Raw genomic sequence first — 12,370 nt, 5'->3', positions numbered from 1 at the left:
GGTTCAGAGGTAGGGGAGGTCAGGCTGTTTCTTCGTATCTAACTTTACATTGGGAAACACTTCCTCTGCTCAGAATGCTTTGCTCCCCGTCCTTACACGGTGGGTTCCTTCTTGTCATTCACTTCTCTCGGCGAATGTCACCTCCTTCCCCTCAATCCACAGTAGCAACACAGCCACTCGCAACATATCCCTCCATTTTAATTACTAGCTCTGAGCTTCATGTCAGTAGGAAGCTTGTCTGTTTACTACCCATTCCAGTGACCGGCACATAGCAGGTGCTTAATAAAGGCACTAAATGCAGAAAAAAGAATAAAGTAACTGATTGTATAATCTGAGTTAAGAAAGAATTAACTTTGTAGAGTCCGTACCCTAGTGCACGTCGGTAATGGTTTTTGCTGGCTCTTATGCAAGGCAATAATAACTTGAAGTATGTGATACCTCTTTCTTCCCTGGAGGGAATTCCGAAAGCAATGGAAAAATGAAAGCAAGAGAAGGATATCTGATAAGAACACAACAAAATTAATCTCACACTAGAAGTGTGATTAAAACACCTCAGGGCTGCTCTTATCTAAACATACAATCTAAAATCACTTAATTTGAAGCTCTTTGGTTTTCTCCATTATTATTCTTTATGCACTTATCTGGTCATTTTACCATATGGGCCAGAAGTAGGTAGGAAGTGTCCCAATACTCACTGTGGCTTGGAGGTGTTTGGTGAGCCTGTTGTTTTGGCAGGCCAACGAGCGAAGTGCTATTTGAAGATCATCAGATTTTCTCTATTTTCCCAGCCTGTTTCACAACCCCTTGCTTCACTCTTTTCCAAGTTCCAAGCTCAGACAGACACCAGCTGGATGGAGCCCCAGGTTCAAATAAACCTGAGTCCGATGGCGAAGGACCAACTCCCAAATCCCCACCTACTGTGAAGTTCCTATTCATGGCCAACAGAGACAAGGGGAAAACGGATTCTTCACTCAGAGGTAACCCAAGACTTAAATATTCCAAACCACTTGATTAACCTGGAGAAACGAATAGAATGGTTCTGCCAAATGATTCCAATGAAGAATCCTGTAGACCAGTGGTTCTCAACCTTGGCTGCACATTAGAATCACCTGGGAATCTTTTTAAAATCCCGATTTCTGGGCCTCATCCTCCGGAAATTCTGTTTCTTTCTTATGGGGTGGGGCCACAACATGAGTAACAAAGAAAAAGAATTTCCAGAGGATGAGGCCCAGAAATCAGGATTTTAAAAAGATTCCCAGGTGATTCTAATGTGCAGCCAAGGTTGAGAACCACTGCTGTAGACTGATCCTCTCCCTCCCTCCGTGCTTAGCAATCTGCACATGAGGCTGCTGTAGCCGCTGCATCTAGGTGTCAGGTGATCCTGTGATACCCCAGTCCTTCTGTCCTGTGTAAGTCAACCAATAAACAAATGCCAACCTGTCCCCAGCCATGTGACCAGTCATGGCTGGTTTGCCCAAGAAGCCAAAGAAGCATTCAGGGAAGAGTTAGAAAAGCTGTGCCCATTATCCTCTTTATTGAGTGCTTGCTGTTGAGCCAGGCACTGGGGAAATAGCAATTTCCCTCTCCCACGTGGAACTGACACCCTGGCATCATTTCACCATACTTTTAAGTTTTAGTTTTTTAAAATAAATATTTATTTTACAATGTAATATTGAGAATTGCTTGGGAGGGTACCATCATCATTTTAGGATTGGGGACACGTTGTTTTATTATGGCCCTACTCTTGGCACTTTTAAACTAAAAAGTTGGTTAGGTTTTTATTTTTATGCCCAAACATTTTCTAAAAAGTCACTGTGGGATCAGGCTGCTTGTGGAAAAGAAAGGATCTGGGAGAGAACCACTCCAGATGAAAGTTCTTATTGTGCTGATAGCTTCTGGTCAGGATGATTGCAGATTTAAAACTTCGGCACTCAGCCCTGCCTGGGTAACTCTGATACACCAAGGTTGTGGGTCCAATCCTGGTCAGAGCACATACTAGAGTCAATCAATGAATGATGCATAAATAAGGGGAAAAACAAATCAGTGTTGTTGTTTCTACCACCCCCGCCTGCCCACCCCCCACCCCCGTTCTCTCCACCTTACTGTCTCTTTAAAATAAATTTTAAAAACCTATTATTTAAACTACAGCACTGATATCCTCTTGTGTAGTAGTGGAAGCATTTAGACAGCAGATTTGATGGATCTAGAATTCTAAGGACGGGTGCAGCCCTTGGTTTATAAGCACCTAAATTATTATGTCTGATTAAAAAAAAGAGAGAGAGAGAAAGGTTCTGATCAGGATTTTAGTTCCTTTTCCCTGAGGAGGGTACAGGTAAGAAGTTACCCATCAAGCCCCTTTATCCAAAAAGGGAATCCATGCTGCCTTCTCAGCCTGGACAAGAGCTGATGAGCTTTCTGTTGAACACATATTCATTCCACAAATATTTATGGAATGCTCACTAGTGTCCAGAAACCAGGCACTGAGGATAGATACCTGCTGATTCTGACAGATAAGGTCCCTGCTTTTGTGGAGCTTATGGTTTAGTAGAGGAAGACTGACAGTAGAAAAGTCTCTAAATAAACAAATAGGGTAACATAGTGTTAAGTACTAGATGGAAAATAAGACCAGGTAGTGTGACTGAAAGCGACTGAGGGGCAAGGAGGAGGGATGCAACATTGGACAGGGGAAAGCACAGGCTTCTGGGAAAAGGTGCTATTTGAGCAGATATTGATCATGAAGAAGAATCAACATGTCAAGATCTGGGGGGAAGAGGAAACAGTATGAGGGCTCAGCTACAGAGCCAACTTGGCATATGTGAGGGGCAGACAGAAGGCCGGTGCGGGTGAAGTGGAATGAATGAGGAAAAGAGGTTTAGGATGAGATGGGAGGGCGAGGCAGGGCCCGGGGTCACCCAGACTTGGTAGACCTCATAAGAAGTATAGGTTTTTTATTTTTCTAAACATTATTCTGTATATTGGTCACTAAAAAGGTTTGGAGGCATTTATGATTTAGTGTTTAGTGTTATGATTTAATTCAGAACCCCACTAAGTGGAAGAGTAGACTTTCAATGTTCGATCTGTCCCTCTATGAATTGATTACTTCACAGTCTTCGTGGGTCCAAGTCTAAAGGTGGAATCCTTCTTAGAGTCATTTTGGGGATTTTCACAAGTGATCTGTAGCTCATTGACACTCCAGGTAAAATGTCAGTGGAGGAAACCAAACCTCAGCTGGGAGTTGCAACTGGAAGTTCGCTTGCAGAACAAAATCAAGTAGTGAACTGAGACAAAAAATGTTCACATCTCAGGATAAAACTATGATCTATATGTAGGTCAAAAGGCAGCCTAACTGACTGGTCAGGATTTTCCCTGCTTAGGAAAGGAGATTGTGTGTGTGTGTGTGTGTGTGTGTGTGTGTGTGTGTTACAATTACTAATGCCTCCTTCTTGTTGAGTAAGGCAGTGGATAAACTGGTATAAACTATGCTTGAGATGTCCTAACACTCCGGTGCACGTCATGAGCCAGTCCATTTTAGCCATCACCCCCCATTCCCGCCCCACCCATGCTGATTGTGGATGGGAGCCTGCAGTTGAGGTTTCTAATCAGGGTGTGCTGTCCTATAGGTTTAGTGACGTAGATAGAGTTCCTTTGGCATTCCAGCAGCTAAGTCCACCAGAGCCTTGGGAGTTCAGCTCAGGACATCTGAGTTGCTGACAGCCTGGAGAAGACTTTGGCTGCCCATGGGGAGCTCTTGTTTCTGCAGCCGAGTTCATCATGGCTAACAGAATGAGGGTCCCATGCTGCTGCTTGTGGCGAAAGATGCCCCAGTTTGGGTTGAACTGTGTCCTTCTTAGACACCATAGCTGTTCCCCAGTTTCATCAGCTCCAGATGGAGCGTGTCCCGGGGACCACACAGAGCTTTGTTTAAATGCTGGCATTAGCAGCAGGACGGGGATCCCATTGAATCATCATCTCCTGTCACAAAGCCAAGAGTTGTTCCGAATGAAAACAGTTTTTCTCAAAGAAGCTAAATCGCTAGTACTAATTAGTAGTGGTGGTGGTAGTGGGGGCTGTGTGTGTGGTGATGGTGCTGTTAATCCTGTCTTCACTCTTTTAAAATAGAGGCAGTCTTTTTACTTGCTGTCTGAGCCATAGGGTGAGTAACCTTGACCCCCAAGACCTTTAATTGGGCTCACGTGTGTGTGAGTCCTGCAGAAATTGTGGAATGCTTCTCCCCATTGGGTCCAGACATTTAGAATGAATAGATTAGAGGGTGGTGGTAGCAAGGTCATTGTCACTGCAGACAATGTAGCATTTATGTGCAGGGCTAACTAACAAGGGCAAGTTTGATGTTCTATTACGAATCATTTGGGTGTTCTTTATACACAGAGGTTGCACCAGCTAAAAATAGCCCTAGCATCTTGTTAATTTCTCTTTTCCAATTTTTGCCTATTCATACTCAAGAATGACAGATGCAGCTTGTTCAGCCTTCCCAAATATTAAAGAACATTATCTGTTTGATTTCTAAGTACCCATGAAGGACAATAATATGTATTCCCCTTGCTTGGATGATGGCATTCATCCATTCAATAGATATTTAGTGAACACTTATGTTGGGCCAGGCACCGTGCTAGGTGCTAAGTGACTATCAGTACATGAAAAAGACAAGGGCAAAAGTATGTAGATGCTGAACTAAGAAGCGACCACCCCCAAGTTCCTGAAGGAGTTGCTTTTGCTACATGCGTCTTCCTGACTTCTGGTCCCGTGCTCTGACCGCAACCCTTCACCACTAGACCACACTTCCCCAAATAAATAACTACTTCTGCATGCTGGGGATGGATGTGTGGCAGCATTTACGTAGGCGGCACCGACAGCAGCCTTTCACTTAATGTTGCAATATCACCAACCTAAACCACGTGCACTGAATTCCAGAGACGCTGAACAAATGCTCAATGTGGGTCAGGTCTCTTCATCCAGGTGCCAGAGAATGCAAAGTTGGAAAAGTCTCTATCTGATAAGGAACAACTGCTGAGGAGAAATCAAGTTGCTTGCAGTTTGGGTTAAAAATCAGATGTGAAGAAATCAACCGAAGGACTTGTATGCATGCATATAAGCATAACCAATGGACATAACACACTGGGGGGTAGGGGAGGCTAGGGGACTGTCAAGGGCGGGGGGGGGGGGGGAAGGACACATATGTAATACCCTTTGTAATACTTTAAGCAATAAAAAAAAAAAATCAGATGTGGGATTCTACCCTCCTTTTCACTGTTGGATCTCCAAATAGGAGGAACTCAGCACACAGGTCACAAACTATGTAAGTCTGGGTTTCATATGCTCTGCCTTGAACAGGGAACACGGAACCGCAGCCCTGCTGGAAGGCAGCACTGTGCTCACAGCGGCACACGCACATCTGTCTCAAAGTCACCCTGACCTTTGCAAATGGCAAAGATAACTTCACATGTTGGCTCTGATTTCTCTTTATTTTGAGGCGACATCATGTGAGCTCCACATTGAAGATGCGATTTTACAGGCCTGAAATAGATACCATGAGTAGACTGAGACGTGTGAGAGTATGTCAGAACGATCACAGGTTCAGATGTTAGGGGAAGCTTGGGATGCTATCATCTGATATGACTGCTTGGCACAGAGCACGTGCCTAGAAACTCTGGCATTCCAGTCTTTATCATGCTGCTTCCCAGAAGACAAGAGGTTCCAGCTCCCAGCTCTGTATTGCGGTCACTTCCTGGGAAACCAGTCTTCCCACCCCCTTCTGTGCTCCGCAGCACCCTGTTCTCCACTCTGTCAGACGGTGTACTGCTGCCCTGCAATTCTCTATGGGCTTGTTGGTCTGCTCCAGGAGGCTGGCATCTCTCCGGGGGTAGGAAGAGGTCCACCTTGTTCATTTCAGTAAGTGCCAGCCCTGGCAGCGGCCCCGCCACAGGGGGCTCTCAATAGTTCTGTGTTCAATAAATGAATGAATGAATGAATACATTTACGGATGGATTCATGGTCCTTTCCAGAGGATGAATTATTGTCTCCAACTCTCTGGTCATAGCGGTGCCAGGAAGGAAACAGTTAAACTACCCAGAGGCGACATGTTTATCCAAGGACCCTTTCCCTTTTTATTGGCAGAGGCAGGAGAAGTCACATCTGAGATAAATCCTGGATATAAAATGTTGACACATCCTTTAGGTGTTGGCCTGACCGGATTCAAGTCTCTGGAGGGGAAGTAAATGAAATCATTCTAGGTTTTCTCTGAAGAGGCCCGAATCCAGTGATGAGAGGAATGCAACGCCAGACCCAGGAATTCAAAGCTTGACCTACTTTGTCCAAAGCTACTTAGGAGAGACATGGAGTTGCCTTCCTAAACTTTTGGGGAAAAGTAAGAAATCAGAGATAGTGAACTAGCCTGACTAGATGATGCAGGAGAACCGAAGGCCGCAGGATGACTTTAGGATTCGGAGCAGCTCCAAGAAGTCTGTGTTTGTTTTTATGTGTTTTCCCTTTTCCCTCCCATTTTTGAAGTGAGGAAAAATAATAAAGCGCCTAGATTCCCACCAACATAAACCAGTGACATAGCATGGTGACATTCTGTTGTCACCTCTGCCGGTGACAGGGAAGGCAAAAATAGCCAGTGGCCCGGTGCCGCGGATCCCCGCCTCCCCGCCCTCCCTGATCCCGCCGGGCGCGCATCTCTAAGAACGGAGCGCGCGCGGGGCGCACTCAGCCCACGGACCGGGCCGATGATGTCAGGCGGCGGGAGCGGCCGCAACCGGGCCGGGGAGGCCGAGGCCGAGGCCCCGGGGGAGCGAGGAGGGCGGGCGGCCTCGCCAGGACGACGGCGCACCCGGCCGCACGGCGTCGCCTGGAGACGGCCCTGGCGGCCCGTGTTGCTGTAAACAGCCGCTTCCCTGTTACTATCTATAGCAGGATCGCCCGGCTCCGGGGCGCGGCGGCGGGAGGCAGGTCGGCTGCCCCACTCCCAGCGCGTCCTGAGGGCCCGCCCCTGCCAATCCCGCCCGCCACCTCTTCAGGTGCCCACGGTCACCCCCCCCCCCCGCCCCAGGCCCGAAGAAGGCGGGGGGGGGGGGCAGACAAAGGGGCTCTGCGGGTACCTACGGCTTCACCCCCTGGAGGTGACGGTGCTGGGAGCGAGCCGGGGCACTGTGACCCCGGCTGTCCTTTGCCGTGGAGCCGGGAGGCCGGGGGCGTCTCGGGGCGCAAGGCGCGCCTGAGCACCTGGCAGCTCCAAAGCCCCGTGTGCCGGGGCACCGAGCCGCCCCCGGGTCCCAGCGCGGAGGACTCCCGCCTGGGCCCTGCTGGGAGGAAGGTCCTTTCAGCGCCCCCGGTCCTCCCCGCTCCCAGCCTCGCTGGAAAATCACCCGATGCGGGCTCCCCGCAAGCCGAGTTTCCTGGGGGACGGAATCACCCCCGCTTCCTTCCCCCGCCCCCGCCCCCTCCCCCCCGTTCAGACTTTCGGTCCCCCAAGAGCAAGCTGACGACCTTGTCCACATAACACCCCCTATCCCTACCCCCCGGCCCAGGCCTCTTCTCAGAACCCGGCAATCGAACCCCTCAGACATCCTTGCGCGGAGGCTCTGCCTGATGCTGAATGTCTAGCGTCTCAGGGATCGGACAGTAACACGAACATACCCATATATGACTGAGAAAAAAAAAAATGCGCCTTCCCCCTTCAAAACAACAAAATAACAATAAAACTAAAATCCTCAGCATCGAAGACGAAGTCGGTTGTCCTTTTATTTTGGAGTCCCCGACTTTTTGCTTCCCAACGCAGTAACAGTCCTAGTATTGCTCGAGCTTGGGGGATTGAGGCGAGGGGGTGAGGGTCTGGCCCCCCCCCCCCACAGTTTGCACAGAATTTGTTAGAATTGGGGATGCGGGTAGAGGCGCCTGACTTCGCGGGTGGAGGCTGGAGCCCTCGGGCTGTATACCTGCTTCTCCCATACCTGTCTCCTAGGCTCAGAACTGCCCCTTAGTTACTGTATACCTGTAAAAAGGCGTCCCCACCCCACCCCCTACGGCGGGAACAAGGGTTCGCCTAGAACCGGGACGAATGTTCTTTGCTCGTATTGTGCCTTTCCCGCCTCCCCTCCCCCGGCTGCAGCTCCCGCCTCCCCCCGCGCTGCACCCCAGTTGTTGGCTGCAGCCGGCGAGCAGTTCCCGTCAATCCCTCCTCCCTTTTCACAGGATGTCCATATTAGGACATCTGCGTCAGCAGGTTTCCACGGCCGGTCCCTGCTGTCTTGGGGGGAGCCATCCCTGCAGTCCCTCATCCTAGGGGGGATCTAAGGGACCCCTAGCATCCAGATTGCTAAATAATCATAAAACAAGGAAACGCAACCAGACCGGGGACCGGAAAGGGAGCTGCGAGAGCGGCAGGGGCAACCAGGAGGCCGCAGAGAGGTTCAGGCTCTGGCGCCACCCCTCCAGCGCGGCAATGGTTGCGCTGTGACGTCATTGACTCATTCATAAAATGCTGCGGCTCCTCGTACTCCAACCGCATCTGCAGCGAGCAGCCCAGGAGTGGAGACAGAGCCGGCGGCGGCGCAGCAAGAGAGCAGTGACCGCGCTCCCACCCAGCTCTGCCCCAAAGCTGCTAACCTGCCTCTATCCCCTAGCCCTTCGCCTCGGCTTTGCCTAACCGCGACCATGATGTTCTCAGGCTTCAATACGGACTACGAGGCGTCCTCGTCCCGCTGTAGCAGCGCCTCCCCGGCCGGGGACAGTCTCTCTTACTACCACTCACCGGCCGATTCCTTCTCCAGCATGGGCTCCCCTGTCAATGCGCAGGTAAGGCTGGCTCCGCGCCACCGCGGGAACGGGGATTCGGGGTCACCGGGGAGGAGACACCGGACGGGAAGCGCAGTAAGATGAGTAGGGGACTCCTCTTGAGTCGGGGACTCCTTTTGGGCCGGGAGGGAGGCTGCCCCGGCTGGAGCAGCCCTATTTTGGGAGCCCTAGACTTGTTGGGAGCGCACACGCGCTTGTCAAAGTTAGAATTGGTTCTCCTTTCCCGCGGCAGGCTCTTTCTGATCCGCCCCCGGCCCGCGCTCTCTGACTGGTCTCTGGTACCAGTCGGGGCAAACCTGTCCCAAGCAAAGACTGGCTAACTAGAGCCTGACTCCTCCAGGGAGGCGGCAAAAAGCGGCAACCCCCCCTCCGCTCCCAGCCTGAAGCAGCGACTGGGAAGGAGGGCGCAGCAGGCGGGTGTGTAAGGCAGTTTCATTGATAAAAAGCGAGTTCATTCAGGAGACTCCGGAGCGGCGCTTGCGTCAGTGCAGACGTCAGGGATATTTATAACAAACCCCCTTTCAAGCCAGTGATGCTGAAGGGATAACGGGAACGCAGCAGCGGGATGTAGGAGAAAGGCACTGCGCTGCGCCCCGGAATTCTTGGCGGAAAGGGGAAGACCTTTCATCCAGGATGAGGGGAATATAAGAAGACATGAGCAGTCCCCGGCAGGACCATGTCTCTCCTCCCTCTCTCTCCCTGCTGCATGCGGCACTGGGAAACTCACCTCACTTGCGTCCCGAACCTGCTCGCTCACGTCAGCTTCTCCTTCCTGTTTTGTTCTAGGACTTTTGCACGGATCTGGCGTCCTCCAGTGCCAACTTCATCCCAACTGTGACTGCCATCTCGACCAGCCCGGACCTGCAGTGGCTGGTGCAGCCCACCCTAGTCTCCTCGGTGGCCCCATCCCAGACCAGAGGCCCCCACCCCTACGGGGTCCCCGCCCCCTCGGCGGGGGCTTACTCCAGGGCTGGAGTCATGAAGACCATGACAGGAGGCAGAGCTCAGAGCATTGGCAGGAGGGGCAAGGTGGAACAGGTGAGTCCTTCCGCACCTTCTCTGTGTTTTAGGGGTAGGGAGTGGGGGGAGGGCTCCGCACTGGTGTAGATGGAGAGCACAGTGGGTAGGGGGAAGTCAATGAAGGAACTTCACATTTTGACTATACATCCTGAACAGGGAACTCTGGCTCCAAGCCCACTCCATCTGGAGTCAGGCTCTTGATAGTCACACCCCCAGGAGTACCCTAACAGTTCCTTCCCTAAGGGGTCCCTATCTCATGCTTTTACACTGGGCTCTTCTTCATTCTCTTGCTGAGCATCTTATTTGAAATGCAAGTCACAGCCAGCCTGAAGCCGCAGGTTAGAAAGACTTGGCTACGCAGACAGAGGTGTCAGGAAGCTGGGAAGTGGCAGGAGCCAGTTCCACTGGGGCAGGTGAATGGAGCTCATGGCAGACGCTGTTACTGACTGCTGGTCTTTTTTCCTTCCAGTTGTCCCCAGAAGAAGAGGAGAAAAGGCGAATCCGAAGGGAAAGGAATAAGATGGCTGCAGCCAAATGCCGGAATCGGAGGAGGGAGCTGACTGACACACTCCAAGCGGTAGGTAGATTTCATGGGTTGCTCCTTGTCAAAACTTAACGGGAAAGTTGGAGAACTGGACATCAAGGGGCAGTGTCCTTGAGCAAGACCGTGTCTCATGCGTTGCTTCATCCCGCTGTGTACAGGAGACAGACCAACTAGAAGACGAGAAGTCTGCTTTGCAGACTGAGATTGCCAACCTGCTGAAGGAGAAGGAAAAACTGGAGTTCATCCTGGCAGCTCACCGACCTGCCTGCAAGATGCCCGATGGCCTGGGCTTCCCAGAAGAGATGTCTGTGGCTTCCCTGGATCTGAGTGGAGGCCTGCCTGAGGCTGCGCCCTCTGAGTCGGAGGAGGCCTTCGCCCTCCCCCTCCTCAACGACCCTGAGCCCAAGCCTGCAGTGGAGCCCATCAAAAACATGCGCGGCGTGGAGCTGAAGGCTGAGCCCTTTGATGACTTCCTGTTCCCAGCATCGTCCAGGCCCAGCGGCTCTGAGACCTCCCGCTCTGTGCCAGACATGGACATGTCTGGTTCCTTCTATGCAGCAGACTGGGAGCCCCTGCACGGTGGCTCCCTGGGGCTGGGGCCCATGGCCACAGAGCTGGAGCCCCTGTGCACCCCGGTGGTCACCTGTACTCCCAGCTGCACTACTTACACGTCTTCCTTTGTCTTCACCTACCCCGAGGCTGACTCCTTCCCCAGCTGTGCGGCTGCCCACCGTAAGGGCAGCAGCAGCAACGAGCCCTCCTCTGATTCGCTCAGCTCACCCACGCTGCTGGCCCTGTGAGCAGGCAAGGCGGGGAGGCAGCGGGCACACACCAGTGCCGCTGTCCTGAGCTGCTGCATTACAGAGAGGAGAAACACATCTTCCCTCGAGGGTTCCCGTAGACCTAGGGAGGACCTTTTCTGTGCGTGAAACACACCAGGCTGTGGGCCTCAGAGGACTTGAAAGCATCCACGGGTGGACTCAAGTCTTGACCTCTTTCGGAGATGTAGCAAAACGCATGGCGTGTGTATTGTTCCCAGTGACACATCTGAGAGCTGGTAGTTAGTAGCATGTGGAGCCAGGCCTGGGTCTGTGTCTCTTTTTCTCTTTAGTCTTCTCATAGCATTAACTAATCTATTGGGTTCGTTATTGGAATTAACCTGGTGCTGGATATTTTCAAATTGTATCTAGTGCAGCTGATTTTAACAATAACTACTGTGTTCCTGGCAATAGTGTGTTCTGATTAGCAATGACCAATATTAAACTAAGAAGAGATAGGACTTTATTTTCTAGTAGATAGAAGTTAAATAGCGATATCCATGTACTGTAGTTTTTCTTCAACATCAATGTTCATTGTAATGTTACTGATCATGCATTGTTGAGGTGGAATGATTGTTCTGACATTAACAGTTTTCCATGAAAACGTTTTATTGTGTTTTTAATTTATTTATTAAGATGGATTCTCAGATATTTATATTTTTATTTTATTTTTTTCTACCTTGAGGTCTTTTGACATGTGGAAAGTGAATTTGAATGAAAAATTTAAGCATCGTTTGCTTATTGTTCAAAGACATTGTCAATAAAAGCATTTAAGTCGAATGCGATCAACCTCGTGCTCTTTTCATTTTGGAAGTTTGGTAAAAGATTCTGAAAGGTATCGGAGACCAGTTTGTCAAGAAGGGTAGCTTCTGGAGGGGGACACACCCCTTTGTTTGATCTCTTATCAAAGAGGAGAAGGAAACTCTAGAGCTGTTGCTGGAATATGTTATAAATACCAGGAGTCTTCACAGTGCACTACTACGATTCTCTACCTATAGCTTCTGAGGGTGGGAATCTGCTCTGAGATAGCTTTTGTGAGTACATGTCTTCCTGCTTCTTTTTCTGTTTTGAAAGTCAAAGGGATGAATATTTAAATCTAGTTATGCTAATATTAAATTTAAATGTCTTGATCTTCAAGGAACCCTTTTAACAAATAAAATTCAGCTCTGCACAAACT

General features: G+C 50.4%; 1 protein-coding gene across 1 annotated transcript; it reads left to right on the top strand.

The window, feature by feature from the left end:
* The first annotated feature begins 8,245 nt into the window (after positions 1-8,245).
* On the top strand, positions 8,246-11,976 carry FOS (Fos proto-oncogene, AP-1 transcription factor subunit). The gene is made up of 4 exons (XM_081107137.1): positions 8,246-8,811; positions 9,598-9,849; positions 10,301-10,408; positions 10,534-11,976. Exons 1-4 carry the CDS (start codon positions 8,671-8,673, stop codon positions 11,173-11,175), a joined length of 1,143 nt encoding a protein of 380 aa, XP_080963263.1. The 5' UTR covers positions 8,246-8,670; the 3' UTR covers positions 11,176-11,976.
* Positions 11,977-12,370: the final 394 nt, after the last annotated feature.

Source organism: Myotis nattereri, assembly GCF_964212035.1.
Source record: "Myotis nattereri genome assembly, chromosome: 1".
Classification (NCBI taxonomy): domain Eukaryota; kingdom Metazoa; phylum Chordata; class Mammalia; order Chiroptera; family Vespertilionidae; genus Myotis; species Myotis nattereri.
Note: the sequence above shows the minus strand (reverse complement) of the source record. Positions and strands in the feature narration are given on the sequence as shown.